This window comes from Protopterus annectens, chromosome 7.part1 (assembly GCF_019279795.1).
Source record: "Protopterus annectens isolate FY-2018-M chromosome 7.part1, PAN1.0, whole genome shotgun sequence".
Taxonomy (NCBI): Eukaryota; Metazoa; Chordata; order Ceratodontiformes; family Protopteridae; genus Protopterus; species Protopterus annectens.
In genome coordinates, this window is record NC_056740.1 from 419,205,429 (window position 1) to 419,224,304 (window position 18,876).

The 18,876-nt window shown below is 44.7% G+C and overlaps 1 protein-coding gene across 1 annotated transcript in view; it reads left to right on the forward strand.

The window, feature by feature from the left end:
* GNL3 (G protein nucleolar 3) overlaps window positions 1–18,876 on the forward strand; it is a 408,410-nt gene that overhangs the window by 319,772 nt on the left and 69,762 nt on the right. Inside the window, exon 13 of the mRNA XM_044078878.1 lies at window positions 4,811–5,058. Coding sequence (XP_043934813.1) covers window positions 4,811–5,058 — 248 coding nt within the window. The remainder of the gene's footprint in view (window positions 1–4,810; window positions 5,059–18,876) is intronic.

An 18,876-nucleotide genomic window follows, 5' to 3' on the forward strand; every position in this document is an offset into this window, starting at 1 on the left:
GCCATATTTGCTAACAACCCTTCCATCTCCCCTGGAAATGGAGAGGTGTCCCTTGTTAACGCAATACTTGATGTTCTGTAGTAAAAATTAATTTTTTTCCTTACAATCTCCAAGTTGTAGACCAGTTATATCCCACATACATTTAAGAATGTTTACTGTTTTGTTTAATACAGAATTTATCAGAATTAACCGTCCTCTGGAGTTATTCGTTGTTTAGTGTCATATAGTCATTTAAATCACAGTTTGTAAAGATGAATCTTAAAACAAGATGTGCATTGCTTACTGTACTCATTTCCTTGTTTCACATAAAAGAAAGTTACTGTTTGTCGTTTTTGCATTTAAGTTACCTGTAACACATTGCATTTAAGTTACCTGGCACTTGCTCACTAAAGGCACTTGCTCACTAAAGCAATTATATAAGTCAGCACTAAAAAATTAAAAGCACTACACTCTCACAAAGTCCTCTTGAGTACCTTGTTCCCCATTGGCCCTTTTTTTTTTTTTCAGTTATAAAGGAATTCCCAATACTATTCTAGCATGTCCAAAGGTCAGTTGTCAATCTTCTCTCCGGTCCAGCTGCTGAATCTGGGAATCTTGAGGCAATGTTACAACTGCCTCATGTACACAGACAACCCTCTCCTCCTCCCAACAAATTCCAACACATGTGAGAGATGCATCCATATAGCCAAACTGGAGGCTAAGCTCTCTCAACTCAGTACTGGCGTAACCAGTCAGGAGGAGAAGGAAACCACACTCAGTACAATTCCAGTCTCACATAGACCTACTACGACAGCAAACCAAACACATAAACACACAAAAACATACTCGGAGGCTCTAAATAAAAATCTGCCTAAGCAGCAGAGACCTCCAAAGCAGACACCCAAGCAACCGCTACCCCAAAACAAAACACGTGCAACACATAGCTCACAAAAGCCAGTGTGCCTAACAGTCACAGCCCTTAAGGCTAAACAACACACCTGATACACTTGTAATAGGTGACTCTATCATCAGGCACACTGATGTCCCGCTCACCAGGCTGAATAAGGAGAAGGTCACGGTGAGCTGCCTGTCGGGCGCTAGGATCCGCCACATAACACAAGCACTCAGGTCACTCCAAGGCAAGTACAAATATGACTCGGTCATTGTCCATGCTGGTGTGAATCACCTGAGACGTACCTCCCTGGACTACATGAAAAGAGACATAGAGGAGCTCTCTGAGCATGTGGCCCAGGCCGGTATGACCCTGACCTTGAGTAGCATCTTACCCTCACCAAGAATGATGCCACAATATGAAGACAAGATGATCAATTTCAACAATTGGCTTAAGTATTGGTGTCATTCAAAGGGGATCCAATGCCTGTCAGCCTGGGATGACATGCTCGACAAGCCACGATGCTTCGCTAGGGACGGCTTGCCCCTGTCACCCCTGGGCTTTCGGATATTGGCAAAGACTCTTGCTACCCCCATAGTGCCTTTTTTAGGCAAGGCTCAAAAGACAAACCCACCTCCATAGGTATCACAAGGGATAAGAAACTAAGAGTAATGCTACTCAACGCCAGAAGTCTAACCGTCAAGATGCACGCACTCGAAACTCTCCTTAGCATGGAGAAAATCGATATCTGTGCAGTAACAGAAACCTGGTTCAAGGCTCCCGAGAGCACCCCAGCACTACCAGGTTATACCTCATACCATGCTTTTCGGCCCCAAAACTTGGACCGACCCACAAAAGGAGGGGGGAATATCAATATTCGTCAGATACCCACACCTCCAGGTTGGTGGCACAGCATGAAGCATCAGAGACTATATCCATGTGCAACTAACAGTGGGTAAAACTGCCTTCCAGTTTATAGCCTGCTACAGACCACCCTCCCTAACCCAGGAACCCCACTCGGCCTTCCTGAGAACACTGGAAAATATGAAGGTCTCTCCAAACACCATTATATTGGGCGACTTCAACTACCCAAACATAGGCTGGGAGCATTACTCTAGCTCCAACACCCTGGCCCAAAGGTTCCTAGAATTTATAAACTCAAATGCTATGGAACAACTTGTTACCACTCCCACAAGAGGGGAAAACATACTGGACCTGATCATCACCAACATGGGGACTCTATGCTCCAGACCAGAAGTGTATCCCTCACTGGTAAGATCAGACCATAAACTAATCTCACTGGATATTCACATCCCGACACCACCCCCTGCCCAGAAAACCACAGTGAAAAACTTCTCTAAAGCAAATTTCACACTCCTCAAAACCGAGGTGGAATCCTTCAAAGCCCCTGGGCCTGTGGAAAATATGGCCCAGACTGCAGAATCCTTTATAAACGCATTCTATGAACACCTTCAGGAATGCATGGATCATGCGATCCCAAATAAAACCAAGACCCAGTCCTCCAAAGGCAGACGTCCTGTCTGGTGGACCCCAGCCATAAACAAACTATACAATAGAAGGAGGAAGCTACTAAATGATGGAGCAAAATTCCAAAAAGGGAAGGCATCTCTGATCAGTATTAGCAAAAAACTACGGGCACTCATAAAATCGTCTAAGGCCAGCCTCGAGAGAAAAATTGCACAGGACACTAAGGATATTCACAAGGCTTTCTTTAGTTATGTTAGGAACCTGGGTGGTAATTCCCAGATATGCTCAGAATTAGTCCAAAATGACAAAAAATACACCGAACCCACAGACATTGGCAACATCCTAGCGGACAGGTTCAGCGCAAACTTCTCCCCCCAGTCCCCACCAAAAGGGCAAATATCTATCCCAGCAGAGTGCTGCCCCCCTGACATCTCGGATACTCAGGTAAGAGCCGCCCTCTCCAAAGCAAAAAAACACAGCATTAATGGGACCAGACGGTGACCCGGGCTGCGTCCTACATGAACTCCAAGAAGAGCTAAACCCAAACATAAAACTACTGTTCAGTCTCAGCCTTACTACAGGATATGTACCCAAAGAGTGGCGTACAGCAACTGTGGTCCCTCTCCACAAAGGTGGTGCCTCAACGGATCCTGGAAACTATCGCCCCATAAGCCTGACTAGCTTGGTCTGCAAAGCTATGGAAATGATCGTCATGGATCTCATAAATAAAGATATTGGGGACCTACAGACACTGGATCCTACCCAGTTCGGCTTTAAGGGCAGATCCTGCCTCTTAAACCTGGTTGATTTCTTTGAAACAGTCACCAAGGCCATTGACGAGGGGAAGGTGGTCCACACAGCCTACCTGGACCTCGCAAAAGCCTTTGATACAATACCCCACTCGGGCATTATAGATAAGCTCACCAGTTTAAATATAAACCCCTATGTCACTAGATGGGTTGCAAACTGGCTCAAGGACAGAACCCACATGGTTAGAATTGCTGGAGCCATGTCGGACTCCAAACCAGTTACAAGTGGCGTCCCACAAGGCTCAGTCCTGGGACCTCTCTTGTTCAGTATATATTTCTCGGAGGTACAGGCCAACACGGAAGGACTGTGGCTGACCAAGTTCGCAGATGACTGCAAACTGGGCGCCATAATCAACTCTCCAGCCGACACAAGCATCCTCCAAAAGGGCCTCATAGAAACAAACAACTGGTGCCAGAGCCATGGCCTCAAGCTAAATGCCAAAAAGTGTATAGTCATCCCCTTTGGCAAAAACAAAGTGCCCACAAATTACCACATAGGTGGTAATCCAATAAGTGCAGAAGAAGTAATTAGGGACCTGGGGACCCAAGTTGATAGCAATCTCTCATTTGACAACCACGTGGCCAAAGTGGTTAGAAAAACATTTTATATAGCCCACCTAATCATGAAGGGATTCGCATCTAGATCAGGGGAGGTCATCGTGCCTCTTTACTCATCCCTCATCAGGCCCATAATTGAGTACAATGCCCCTTTTGGGATGTACCTTACCAGACACCTGCAGCAACTGGAAAGACCCCAAAAGTACCTCACCAAGAGGATCAAAGGGCTCAAACAGATGCCATATGCTTCCCGGTTAAAGAAACTCCAGCTCTACTCAGTGGCATACCGCCTGTTCAGAGGCGATCTGTGCCTGACGTATAAAGCCATGTCCAACCCGGAATTAATGGACATGCTGCACCTCAGGAAATCCAAATCCTTTCGAGCTACACGCTCCAGAGACTTGAACCTCAGCACTGAAATAAATAGGACATGCTGGAGGGACAGATTCGTAACCCAGAGGCTCCCTTCACTCTGGAATAAAATCCCAGTCCAGGTTAGGCAGAGTCCCTCATTGACTCTCTTCAAGAGGAATCTTGATGAGTGGATGGGAGATCGTAGGTTTACCCCGGGTATCACTTAGTGTCGCTGCTAGACAGAGGCACAGTATACTAACCTCAAAAAAGGGCATAGCAAAATTTATTTAAAATGGGTGGCGAAAGCCAAGCACATTCTGGCTAGGCTTATAAATGCCCTAGGGCAGATAGCCTAGTATGAACCTATGAACCTATAAAATTGTTGTGATTATAGTACAGATTTTAATTATTAAAATGCCCCTTTTATCTGAGCATGTGCTTTTAGGATGCATCCCTCAGCCTTCAGTATTTTTTCAGCACCCGTGAACTAGCCCTAATGGAATAAAGTGAAATAATTTCAGATTGGATGAGGGGGGTACTATGACTTCACTTCTCAGGGGACAGATGATGTGGCTTAGCCAGACAGTGGTTGAGCTCTTTACTTTCCACGTGTTGTGGAACCAGGCAGTTTGGGAAGCATTGCAAAGTAAAAAAAAATGTAAAAGTTTCTGTAAATGGGCTAGTGCTTTGTTTTGAAACCATGTTTTTCAAACTGATTTTCTATTCTCAGCTGTACAGTGCCCTAATATAGCTAGTAGTGTGGCTTTCCAGTCTGCTGGGCTTACTGTAGGAGCTGTAGATGAGAATGATGTTGAAGTGGAAGAGCCAGAGGGAGAGGTTTTGGAGTCTGATCAAGATGATGATGATGATGACAACGTTGAAGATGATGGTACTGAAGAGGAAGAACATGCTGACGTGGGTACTGATCAGGATATGGAATCTTCTGGCTCTGAACATCAAGATGATGAGATGGAAGAGGTAAAAGTAACACAATTTCTTCACTAATACTAATTTTACTTTTAAATTTTGGACTCCTAGTGAACTCTTAAGTGACAGATAGCTGTTGACTGGTTACATTATAAAATAATTTAGTACTTGATGAAATTGTTGCATTTCATTTGTGAAGAGTGAGACTGCAGATCCTAAATGATTTTTTTTTTTTTTTTTTTTTTTTTTTTTTTTTACATTTTATCTCACTTTTCTGAAGTGTATTTCCGGACATTGCAGCTACCATTCCTCCTGAGCGCTTGCAACATGGCAGTTTTAACATGCAACTTACTCAGTTGCTTTCAGTACATCAGTGTTGTACAGCACTGTAGTCAAGTTTAAATAAATTATATTGTAAGAAAGTTAATTTTCAGGAATAAATTTTAATGTAGTTTTACATAAACCAGGTCATTAACACATACTGTATTGATGCGGAGTTTGGTTTTACATACATTGCGGTCAGGTTAGTATTTTTTATTTTCACAAATCAGATGTTCTTCATGTTTCACTGTTGCAGTCATTACATTTGGGTAATCTGCTGGCAGGTTGCCCACAGTTGGCCTGAATAACTGTCTTTGGTCCTGCGTCGGTTGCTGTCTCCTCTTCCATGATGTCGGATCATCAGGGGTATAAAACATGCAGCCGATGTCATTTTAATCCGTCTTTCTTGCCACACAGTGCCCGAAGCAGAAGCAGTTTGCAAGTGCCGGTCAGCCGACTACTGAAATTTTCGTTTTCGAGTTTCAGAATCGAAGCCTTCAAACTAAAGCTAAGTACCCCGTTGGGAAAACCGATGTCAATAAAAGTTAATAATTGTATTACTTGTGGGAAGCAAATACCTCATAAGGATTTTCATCTGTACTGTATTCCTTGCCTTGGCCCTGATCACAACGTGCCTTGCTGTTGGTTTTGTGCTAAATTTAACCAACGCACTATTAAGCGTCTGTATATTTTTGCTTCTAAGTATTTTGGTACAAGATTTAACTATCCTGAAATATCGTCGGTTAGCAATCTGACTACCGAAATTCACAAAAAAATGCAAAGAAAAAGACAGAGACAGACCGTCTAGGTCCAAAACAGACAACAAAGCTTCTCCTAAGCCAGTCGCTGGTTCACTGGTACTCAGTGAGGCGCTTTCGCAGCCCCTGATACCCACTACTTTTGAGTTGCAGGCCTCTACCGAGACCCATTCGGAGTCCGGAATGCCGCCAAATTCTTCAAGTATTGAACCCGCGGATGTCTCTCCCTTGGATGGGTCCGGAGCCGCTGAGCAGGCACCGGCTTCTGAGGGAGTTTTCAAGCCTAAACATTTGTATATTAAACCGATGCCATCATCAAAAACAAGGCCAAAACCTAATTCTATGTCTAAAAAAAACGACGCATGAGCCATGTGCTCAGGCCCCTATGCCTAAAAAAACAAATGATCAAAATGGCTGAGGATTTAATTACCTTGATCAGGGGTTCCCAACCCCCCCCCCTTGCTTAGAGGCCTAGGCAAGGCACTGATTATGAATCTTCAGATCAAGTTTCTATTTCTTCTGATTCCTGTTCTGATCAGGAATTTTCTATTCAACCTTATGAGGACTCTGATGCAGAGGAATCCATCCCTTCTGCTTCTCCTCATGAGGATTTTTCTTTTGGAGAGACTTTGCATACCTTAAGGGAACATTTTCATTGGGTGAGTCAGGACTTTTCAGAATCCAAAAAGAGGCTTCGGGATTTTCTTCTTCTTCCTCAGCATAGGCCTTTGGCTATACCTCCTGTTTTAGACATTGTTGATGATGTTTTCTCAGAATCCAGCATGGCTCCTGATTCTCTGCCTCCGGCTCCTAGTAAGCCAGACCGATATTACAGGGTTCCTGACTCCCACAAATTTCTATTCAAAAATCCTACTGCTGACCTTGAAACTATTTCTCAGTGTCCCAAGGGTGTTGAGGCTTCTACAGCCAAAAATCCTACCCCTTCTGATAGAGACTCCAGGGCGCTGGATAGATGGGGTAAGAAGGTTTATACGTCTGCAACCCTGGCAGTCGGGGCTTTAAATTGCCAATTTCATATGCTTAAATATCAACAGCATGTTATGGGCTTACTGAAATAGAAAATGATGTTGATTCCTGATTGTGTGGAAAATAGAGTTACAGGATTTATTGCATTCAGCTGAACAAGTTGGAAAGCATACTTTGCAATGTGGTATTGATTCCTTGGAGGCCTCTTGCAGGGCTGCCATAACAGGATCTGTGATAAGAAGGCATGCTTGGCTCAAGGAGCAAAATCTGCCTGATCATGTTAAAGCTAACTTGTTGGATGCTCCTTTTACAGCAGGACAGTCTGTTTGGTAATAAGGCAGAAGAGGTTTTAAAAAAGATGGAAGACGAAGCTAAATCTATGCAAACTGTAAAAGATTTCTTGCAAGTGCAGCCACCCAGATTCAGTAGGCACTAGCCTACTAAGAATTGGTCCTTTCCAGTGCACAACAGAGCCGCTCAGGTCAAATCCAGACACTCCAAAGGCTCCAGGTTTCAGTCACAAGGATCTTACAAGTTAAAACAAAGGGGTGCCTCCACCACCAAATCAGGAAGTAGCAAAGCACCACCCTACGGTAAACAGTCTCAATGACTTTCCTCTGCCATTTCCAAGCACTTATCTTTTGACAGCCCCTTTGGGGGGGAAACTAGCACTTCATGCTCAAAATTGGCATCTAATTAGCCAGGACAAGTGGTCTTAAATATAGTATCCCAGGGGTACAGATTTCATTTCCACACGTTGCCAATTCCAAATGGATGGCCAGATCTGCCCCCAAATCAGTGGGCAGAGGCCCAGAAACAAGTCGTATCCCTCATGGATATGGGGGCTTTTCAACCAGTACCAGAAAAGGAAAAAGGACAAGGTTTTTATTCAAGACTTTTCCTGGTACCCAGAAAAGACAAATCGTGGCATCCAATTCTGGACTTATCCATTCTAAATACTTTCCTGGACATTCCAAAATTCAAGATGCTGACTTTACAACAGCTACTGCCTATGCTAGGCAAGAATGCCTGGTTGGTAACTAGACTTAAAAGAGGCTTACCTGCATATCCCAATCAGGGAATCTTGCAGAAGATACCTACGCTTCAAAGCAGGCTATTTGCATTACCAGTTCTCTGAACTGCCCTTTGTGAAGACACTGGGCGCAGTAGATAAGCCAAAGTGCCTGGCACCAGTAATTGCATTTTCCAGACAAAGAAACATTCAAATTTATCCATATCTGGAAAATTGTCTAATTCAGGCAGAGGACGAGGACACTCTTCTTCAACATCTGGCGTTTGTAAAAAGGCTTCTAACATGCCTAGGGTACACCATAAACGAAAGGAAATCTCAACTGGTACCCTCTCAAATAATTAAATTCCGAGGTGCAAGCTTGGATACAACTGCCCAGATGGCTTACCTCATGCCAGACAAACAAATTCAATTGACAACATATTTCAAACAAATGGCAACAAAAACCCAGTTATCTGCAAAACAAATTTTGCAGGCTTTGGGGTTCATGGCATTCTGCATTCTACTAATTCCATATGCAAGACTGCATATGAGGAAACTTCAGTGGTACCTAAAAAGCTTATGGAGTCAACATTGTCACAGCCTGGAAACAATGATTCCTCTCATTCCTTGCCTGCAACAGGAGTTTCTTTGGTGGGCAGAGGCATGTCAACAAAAAAAGGGACTGTCATTCATTCTTCCCCCTGCCACCCAAACCCTGACTACAGACACATCAGACTATGTTTTGGGGGCCCATCTGGCAGGGAGATGCATTCAGGGCGAATGGAGCCCAAATCAAATGCACCTACATATCAATCAAATGCTAGCTGTACAGAATGCTCTGACAACCTTCAAGGACTTCCTTCATCCAGGACAACTACCGATAAAGACGGACAACACCACAGATATGTGGTACATAAACAAACAGGGGGGTACCCACTCCTACCCCCTTTGCAGACTAACCATGGCCTTGTGGAACACAGCCTTGACTTACCGAATACATCTTTAAGCTCAATTCCTGCCAGGAAAGCAAAATACTCTGGCAGATGACCTAAGCAGAAATCTTATGGACCCGCATGAATGGAAACTGGATCCACAAATCTTCAGCATGTTGACACGAAAATGGGGGAGCCCAGACACATAGATCTATTTGCCTCTCCCCAAAACTACCAGTTGGGCAAATTCTGCACAAGAACTCATAGCAAAAAAGCTTGGAAAGTGGATGCTGTATCCTTCAGCTGGAAAAACCTAGCAGTCTATGCCTTTCCCCCTCTGCTTCTGCTCTTCAAGATTTTACTAAATGTCAGACAGGAAAAAACAAAAATGATACTGATTGCTCCGGACTGGCCTCGCCAACACTGGTACCCGCTTCTAAGGAATGTGACGCACCTTCCTCAGTGGTACTTGCCTCAGACACCTCCTCTATTATCTCAACAGAACTATCAAATTCTGCACACTCTGCTCCAAACTCTGAATCTTGCAGCATTGGCTAATCGGCTAATTTCACCAGTCACATCTCTCAGTAAACCTGTGATGGATGTCATTTTGGAGGCTAGAAGGCCTAGTACTAGAAAATCTTATGCTGATAAATGGAAGCACAAGGAATAAACACAGCAATGCCCAATATTCCTCAGATTTTGCAATACTTAACTGAGATGCTTTACAAGGGCCTAACTTTCTCTTCTATAAAAATCCATGCCTCTGCCATCTCGGCTCATTACAACACAGAGCCTCCTCTCTGTTCTCATCCCCTGCTAAAATAGTACATCAGAGGGGCCAAAAATTTAAGACCTCTCAGGAGAGCACCGACTCCTGCATGGGACCTCAATTTTGTGCGGGGAAAACTCGCACTACCTCCTTTTGAACCAGCTGCTACTGCAGACATAAAATTTATTTTTTGGAAGACCGCCTTTCTTTTAGCAGTCACTTCAGCTAGAAGGATTTCATAGCTACAGGCTCTCATGGCAGTGGAGCCTTTCATTATCTTTTACAATTTAAGACCTCTCAGGAGAGCACCGACTCCTGTATAGGACCTCAATTTTGTGCTGGAAAAACTCACCCTACCTCCTTTTGAACCAGCTGCTACTGCAGACATAAAATTTCTTTATTGGAAGACTGCCTTTCTTTTAGCAGTCACTTCAGCTAGAAGGATTTCAGAACTACAGGCTCTCATGGCAGTGGAGCCTTTCATTATCTTTTACCTGGATAGGGTGGCCCTCAGGACCAATCCTTCTTTTATGCCTAAGGTGGTATCCAGTGTGGCTCTTAACCAAACCATTCACCTGCCAACTTTTTTCTCAAATCCGCAGAACAAGGGGGAGTGGATTCTGCATTCATTGGATGTACACAGACAACTAAGATTCTACTTAAACAGGACAAAATCTCTACAAAAGTCTGAGCAACTACTGGTGGCATTTGCTGCAGGAACAGAGGGGAAGGCTATATCAAAACAGACTATTTAAAATGGATAAGCCATTGTATTCGTTTCTGCTACATGCAACATGGTAAACCTGTCCCCAAGGGGATCAATCCCATTCCACCAGGGCTGCTTCTACTTCTGCAGCCTTTCTCAGAGGGGTTCCTACCAGAGACATTCTAGAAGCTGCTACTTGGAGCTCAGTTCATACATTCACAAAACATTACCATTTACCTCTCTTTTCTAAATCCAGGGCAGGCTTTGCCACTGCTGTCCTGCAGGGCCTTATAGCTGCTGCTTAATTCCATCCTCCCTTCCATAGCTTTGGGATTCTACACAAATGTAAGGACTGCAGCAGTGAAACACGAAGAACATAGTACAGTTGTGTACACTTACCATAAATGTAGATGTTTGAGTGTATTCACTGTTGCAGTCTGGGTTACCCACCCGCCAGTCCCCTTTCTTCTCTACTGTTATACCTCTTCTTTCCTTCACTATGCTCAAAAGCCTTTGTGGTGTATTTGCTTTTAGTTGGAGGTAATTTTTTTGTGTTCTAAATACATGCATATATATGTATATATATTTTTGCTCCTCATTTGGGGGGGGGGGGGGGGCACCTGACATCTGGGGCAAGAAAAACTGATTAAAATGGCATTGGCTGCATGTTTTATACCCCTGACGTCATGGAAGAGGAGACCGCAATCGATGCAGGACCCAAGACTTTGTTATTTAGGCCGACTGAGAGCAACCTGCCAGCAGATTACCCAAATGTAATGACTGCAACAGTGAATACACTCTAACATCTACATTTATGGTAAGTGTACACAACTGTACTTTCTTGTGCCTGAGTATAGCCCCGTCTAGAGTGCAGTCCTTTGTTTCATATTGTCACTAAGCAGTAGATGTCCGAGGGGCAAGCTATGCCACCGTTTTGTCAGGAAAAAGCTTAGCAGCACTACTTTCCCCAGTCCAGGAGAGATCCCATGAGGCTTCTGAACTTGGAATTTCTAATTTCCCATTGTTATTTTTAAGGACAATAAAAGTTTATATACAATTTTCTCTCTTTCAGTTTAGTTATTTCACAGTATGAGAGTATTAAGGGGGGGGGGGGTCATTTCATTTTTAACAGGTTCCCAGGCTTGTGTGAGTGCAGTTACCGTAATAACTCTGGAAAAGATACTGTCATTTGTGTACTGTCCACGAGAGCCTTATGTGCTCTGTGACTATTTAGTTTACTGTAGTCCTAGACTGAACTGAACGTGGTGCTCTATCCTTTTGGCAGCATCTCTGCTGTTGAAGCCCAGAGGTGGTTAGATTCTTCAGCTACCTCCAAATCTGACGTCTGAAATACCTTTCATATGGTTTGCTTGACTTTCTTAGGCACATTATAAAGAGCCTGTTTGGCTTTTGGGTCCCTGTGTCAGCATAATGCTCCAAATTTTGCCATGCCCTAGCATTTCAGTAGACCTGTCCTTTAATTTCTGTAGTAGTGCTCAGATTTCCTGAAACTGTCAGTAGATGAGGTAAGTACTTTTACAGCAGTATCAAATTGAACCCCACTCACAAAAAGAAAAATTAAGCAAACACACTTTCCACCAGAGCAGGCTAGCAGTTTGCCTCAACCACATGTGGTTGACTGTGTTGTGCCCATTTGTTGTTTCTCGGACCCACATATCTTTTACTCTGGATCCCTCTGGTGTAGTATCCACAGCCACTGTGGACCAGGAGTTAGCCACGTCCTCTCCCTAGTTAAGGATAATCATAAGGCATTCTAACTACGTCCAGAGTCTAAAATGGAATGCCTGGCTATGTGCTGAACTAGTTGTAGATGGGATCACTCATACTACACTGGAAGGTATTGCCACCCTGCTAGCTGACAAATTCAGCTCATACTTCACCTATCCTCACCTACCATATCCCAAAGCATGCCTGACACCAGCCCTCTGCCTAGTATCTCTAGAGACGGGTAATTTCTGCGCTCAGAGGCCAAAAACATGGCCTCAGTGGGACCAGATAATATCCCAGGTTGTTTACTAAGACCTAGCTGACCCACTTTGCATTCTCTCTAATCATAATTTGAGAACTGGCTGTGTTCCTGCTGAATGGAGAACAGCAACAGTAATCTCCCTGCACAAAGGAGGGCCATCAACTGACCCTGGGAACTACAAAGCCGTAAGTCTAGCCAGCTTCATCTGCTTATGGATAAAATTATCATTAGCCTCATCAACAAGGACATAGGCGACCTCCAAACACTAGCCCCAACCCAGTTTGGCTTTAAGGATAGATCATGCTTATTAAACCTACTAGATTTGTTTGTTTGAGAATGTCACTAAAGCCATGGACGAAGGTAGGACTGTGCACACAGCATATCTTGAACTTACCAAGGCTTTTGACATAATCCCCCACTCTGGTATTTTTGAGAAACTCTCCCAAGTAGGAGTTAACCCTTATGTTATTAGGTGGGTAGCCAATTGTCTAAATAACACACAGTATCAAAATTGGTGAGTGCACCTCCACCAGTAGACCCATCACCAGTGGAGTATTACAGGGGTTTGTGCCAGGCTCCTTATTATTTGGCGTCTGTTTCTCAGATGTACAGGCCAAAGTAGATGTGGCCTTTGGCTCGCAATGTTTTACTGATTGCAAACTGGGAGCAATCATTGAGCCCCCCCCCAAAAAAAAACGATGTCAGCTATTACAAGAAGGGCTAACACAAACAAATGATTGGTGCCAAAGCCATGGTCTAAAACTAAAACTAAATGCAAAAAATGCATTATTATTCCTTTTGGCAAAATGGAATTTCCTATAAAAATTACAATATTGACCGCACCTTCTGAGTTCCAACCCAGTGGTGTGAGACCTGGGAACAGGGGTTGATGGCAATCTGACATTTGAACACCAAGTTTCCACAGTGGTAAGGAAAGCCTTCCACATAGCACATGTCATAATCAAGGGCATATCATCCAAGTCAAGGGATTGTGCTCGACCCTCTTCAGACCATTAATATACAGTGCACCTTTTTGCGTGCATCTCACCAGACACCTGCAGCAGTTGAAGGGACCTCAGAGGTTTCTTACTAAGAAAATACAGGGACACCAAACCATGACCTACATGGATAGGCTGAAAGTTTGTCACTTCAGTCTGTATCATATAGGCTGCTGAGAGGTGACTTGTTGCCTGGTCTATAGGGCAATCTCCAACCCTGCCCTAATGGAAATGCTGCACATTCGCAAGTCAAATGGCACAAGATTCACTTGCTTTAGGGTTCTCAACCTAGCTTGTGACATTAACAGAACATGCTGGAGAAACAGGTACGTCTCCCAGAGACTGCCACTTCTCTGGAATAGACTTCCTATTCATGCACAGCAGAGCTCCTCACTGAACCTATTCAAATGCAGCCTAGATAATTGGATGAGAGACCGCAAGTTCGCCTTTGAGGTGGCATCCATGTCCCTCATGGACAGGGGTAGCCAGTGTTGATCACAGACCCACTGTTCATAAATTCGCTATGCAAACTACTCAAAAAGAACAAATGGGGGGGGGGTTACTACTTGGGATTAACATGGCTAGGCGTGTTAAGGCTTTAGGACCACTAGCCTAGTAACCTCCTATAAACCTATTGAACCTCTGCGGCTGTTGGGGAGTCCACTCAGTGGGAAAGGGAGAACCACTGTTGTTGGCCCTGGGAGAGAGATGGAACAGGGAAGGTTTCCCTGTCATGTTAGAATGCTGTGTCCAGCCCTGGAGAAGATGCTGCTGTCATTAGTAACACTTTTGGCCCCATTTTTCCTTTCAAAAAGAAACCGAAAACCGAGCATGTCTTCTCAAATTTTTTTTTTTGTATAATAGTTTACTGGGTCTAGCTAAGGATTTAATTCAGGCTATTGATTCTTCTTTTGAAGAGTATCAGGATTCTGAATCTAACAGGAAGATGCAGGGACAATTTCAGGATTTTCTCCTCAGGTTTCTTATTCGGCTCAGAGGCGATCTCAGTTCATGATTCCCCCTCTGGGGGGTTCTTTTTCTCTGAGACTATTCCTGTGTTAGTGTTTTCAGTGGGACAACATTAAGGTTTCCCAGTCTGTCAAATATCGAGTCATTACGAATCAATTTTCCAGAACCTACACCCATTTCTCATGTTCTGTCTGCTTCAGGAAAATTGCAGGCATTAACACTTTCTCTAAACAGGCACATGGGATATATAAAGTTTGTCAGTCTTATTTTTATACACTGTTCCCAAACCTAGCCTTAGTTGATCCCACTGTTGCTAAGCACTCAACTCCAAGCCTACTCTATCTGACTAGGATAGTAAAAATGTGTACTTTTAACTTTGATTTTCAGAATTTTGAATTGTCAGACTCTTATGTTAGTTTGTTCTGACATATGTCCCTGTCGCTCACTCGCTCGCTGTCCTTGTCGCTCGCTCGCTGTCCCTGTCCCTTGCTGTCCCTGTCGTTCACTCGCTCGTTTGTTGTCCCTGTTGCTCACTCGCTCGCTCTCCTTCGCTTACTCGCTCACTCTCCCTGTCGCTCACTCTCCCTGTCGCTCGCTGTCCCTGTCGCGCGCTGTCCCTGTCGCGCGCTGTCCCTGTCGCGCGCTGTCCCTGTCGCGCGCTGTCCCTGTCGCGCGCTGTCCCTGTCGCGCGCTGTCCCTGTCGCGCGCTGTCCCTGTCGCGCGCTGTCCCTGTCGCGCGCTGTCCCTGTCACTCGCTCGCGCGCTGTCCCTGTCACTCGCTCGCGCGCTGTCCCTGTCACTCGCTCGCGCGCTGTCCCTGTCACTCGAGCATCTTTGCTGAGAGATCTCTTATACAAGCTTGAATTCTAAGAGAACATTCATAGTTAGATCCGTTTCTAAGGTTTTCCACTCGGACATCAGTTACTGCAAGGGAGTATCTCAGAATTTTGGGTCTCATGGCTGCAAGGGGGTATCTCAGAATTTTGGGTCTCATGGCATCTGTAAATGTTCATTGTGTTTCACTGTTGCAGTCATTACACTTGGGTTATCCCGCTGGCAGGCTACCCGCAGTCTGTCTGAATTCCAAAGTCTTGGTCCGACATCGGTTGCTGTTGCCTCTTCCCTGATGTCAGTGCGCCAGGGGTATAAAAGATGCTGCAGACGCCATTTTCTTCAGTCTTTCTTGCCACGCGGTGCCCGAAGCAAAAGCAGCTCGCAAGTGTCGGTCAGCCGACAACTGAGATTTTCTAAATTGAATTTCAGATCCGAAATCTTCAATAAAGCGAAGTACCCCGTTGGGGAAACTTTTTACTTTTTCTTGCTCTAGACCGATGTCAGTAAAAGTTAACAATTGTATTTCTTGTGGGAAGCAAATACCTCATAAGGATTTTCATTCTTACTGTATTCCTTGCCTAGGCCGCGACCCCGACGTTGCTAGTTGTCGGTTTTGCGCTAGATTCAACCAACGCACTATTAAGCGTCTGTTCGATTTTGCTTTACATTACTTTGGCTGAAGGTTTAACTATATAATGCCGTCGGAACAACCGACGACCGGAATTCATAAAAAGCGCAAGGACAAAGAAAAGGACAGGCACCCGAGGTCCAAAACAGACGACTAAGCCTCTTCTAGGCCAGTCACCGGTTCTCAGTGAGGCGCTTTCGCAGCCCCTGACACCCGCTACCTCAGAGCCACAGGCCGCCTCCGACTCCCACGTGGAGACAACAAGGCCTCTGGAAACTCAGGGTATTGGGCCTACGGAAACTATTCCCTCAGATGGGTCCGGAGCCGCTGAGCAGGCATCGGCTTCTGAGGGTGTTTTCAGACCTACACAGCTCATAGGTTCATAGGTAGGTACTAGGCTTTTGGCCCTAGGGCCTATATAAGCCTAGCCAAAGGTACCCTGGCTTTTGCCACCCAAGAAAATTATTTTCCTGTGCCACTGTCGAGCAGAGCCACAGAAGTGATCCCCGGGGTGAATTTCCCATCTCCCATCCAATCATCAAGATTTTTCTTGGAGTGCTAATGAGGAGCTTTGTTTGATATAGATAGGTAGTTTGTTCCAGAGTATGAGAAGTCTCTGGGACAGGAATCTATCCCTCCAGCATGTTCTGTTTATTGAGGTGAGTAGGTTTAGGTCCCTAGAGCGTGTAGCTCGTAGGGATTGGGATTTCTTTAAGTGGAGCATGTCTAAAAGCTCTGGGTTTGACATAGCTTTGTGTGTTAGGCAGAGATCGCCTCTGAGTAGGCGATATGCAACGGAGTAAAGCTGCAGTTTTTTGAGACTGTCTGCATAGGGCATCTCTTTGAGGCCGGTAATCCTCTTTGTGAGGTATTTCTGTGGCCTTTCCAGTTGTTGTAGATGTTTTGTGAGGTACATACCAAAAGGGGCATTGTACTCTATAATGGGTCTAATGAGTGAAGAGTAGAGGGGAACAATGACCTCTTTTTTTTCCTGGATGAGAAACCTTTTGTGATGAGGTATGCCACATAGAAGGATTTCCTGACTACTGTGGTGATGTAATTATCAAAGGAGAGACTACTGTCCACCTGTGTCCCAAGGTCTCTTATCACACTTTCGGTGTTAAGTAGACTACCACCTATGTGGTAGTTCATGGGTACTGAGTTTTTACCAAAAGGAATGACAATGCACTTTTTGGTATTGAGCCTGAGGCCATGGCTTTGACACCAGGCATCTGTCTCAGCAAGGCCCTTTTGTAGGATGTCCACATCTTTTGGAGTTTTGATTATGGCTCCTAGTTTGCAGTCATCTGCGAACTTTGTTAGCCAAAGACCTTCTGTGTTGGCCTGTACTTCAGAGAAGTAGATACCAAACAGGAGAGGACCCAGGACTGAACCCTTTGGTACTCCACTTGTCACTGGTCTGAAGCTGGATTTGGAGTCTGCTACTTTCACAGTGTGGGTTCTGTCAGTGAGCCAGTTGGCAACCCATCTTGTGACATAGGGATTTATACCTAATTTAGTGAGTTTATCTATAATTTCAGAGTGGGGGATGGTGTCAAAAGCCTTGGCGAGATCTAGATAGGCTGTGTGAACCACCTTACCCTCATCTACGGCTTTGGTGACTGCTTCAAAGAAGTCTATCAGGTTTAGAAGACATGATCTGCCTTTTACAAACCCGAACTGGGTGGGGTCCTGAGTTTGGAGATTGCCAATGTCATTGTTTATAAGTTCCATGATGATACGGTCCATAGCCTTGCAGACCAGGCTCGTTAGGCTAATGGGGCGGTAGTTTCCGGGGTCTGTGGTGGCTCCCCCTTTGTGGAGTGGGATAACTGTCGCTGTGCGCCATTCTGTGGGCACATAGCCTGAGGTGAGGCTATGATTGAACATGGTACTTAGGTGGGGTGCCAGTTCGTTCTGTAGTTCATGTAGAACACAGCCTGGTATGTCGTCAGGTCCCATGGATGCTGTGTTCTTGGCTTTGGATAGTGTTTTTTACATGTGCAGCCGTGATTACAGGAACTTTGCATTCTTCTGGTATAGAGATGGGCCCTTTAGGGGATGACAGAGGGGTAAAGTTAGCACTGAACCTATCTGCCAGGATGTTGGCAATATCCGTTGGTTCTGTATATTTAGTGCCATTGTGCTGTAACTCAGAGCAGATCTGAGTGTTGCCATTGAGATTCTTGACATAGCTATAGAATGCTTTGTGGTCGTCTTTAGAGTCCGTGGCGATTTTGTTTTCATAACTAGCTTTGGAGGATTTTATGAGGTATCTCAGCTTCTTACTGAAGCTGACCAGGGAGTTTCTCCAATCATGGGATTTTACTCTTTTTTGCAACATTTTCTTTCTTATGTTATAGAGTTTGTTTATGGCAGGGGACCACCAGATTGGCTTCCTTTTTTTTGAGGATAGCATCTTGGTTCTGTTAGGGATTGCACGATCCATGCATTCATGTAAGTGCTTATAAAGTGCATTTGTGTAGGATTCAGCAGTCATACCTCTATTGTCCATCAGCATGGGTGTCGTGAATTTTACCACTTCTGTCTTAAGAAGCGTGAAGTTGGCTTTGGAGACATTTTTTTACTGTGGTTTCCCTAATGGGGGGTGGGGGTGGGATGTGGATGTCAAGGGTGATTACCCTGCTTACTATCAAGACTACTTCAGCAGCCAAGGCAAAGTCTAAAACACGTATAAAGACAAAGAAACAAGTACAGCATTCACCTGGACAGTCATCCATGTCAAAGAAACAAATGCTTAAAATGGCCGAGGACCTAATTACTCTGATCAGGGGGTTCCCATCCCCCTCCTGATAAAAGGCCTAGGCAAGATACTGACTATGATTCCTCTGACCAGGTTTCTATTTCCTGGGATTCCTCTTCAGAACAGGGATATTCTCTTTTTCCCTATGAGGATTCTGACACTGAAGAATCCATCCCTTCAGCCTCTCCTCCTGAGGAT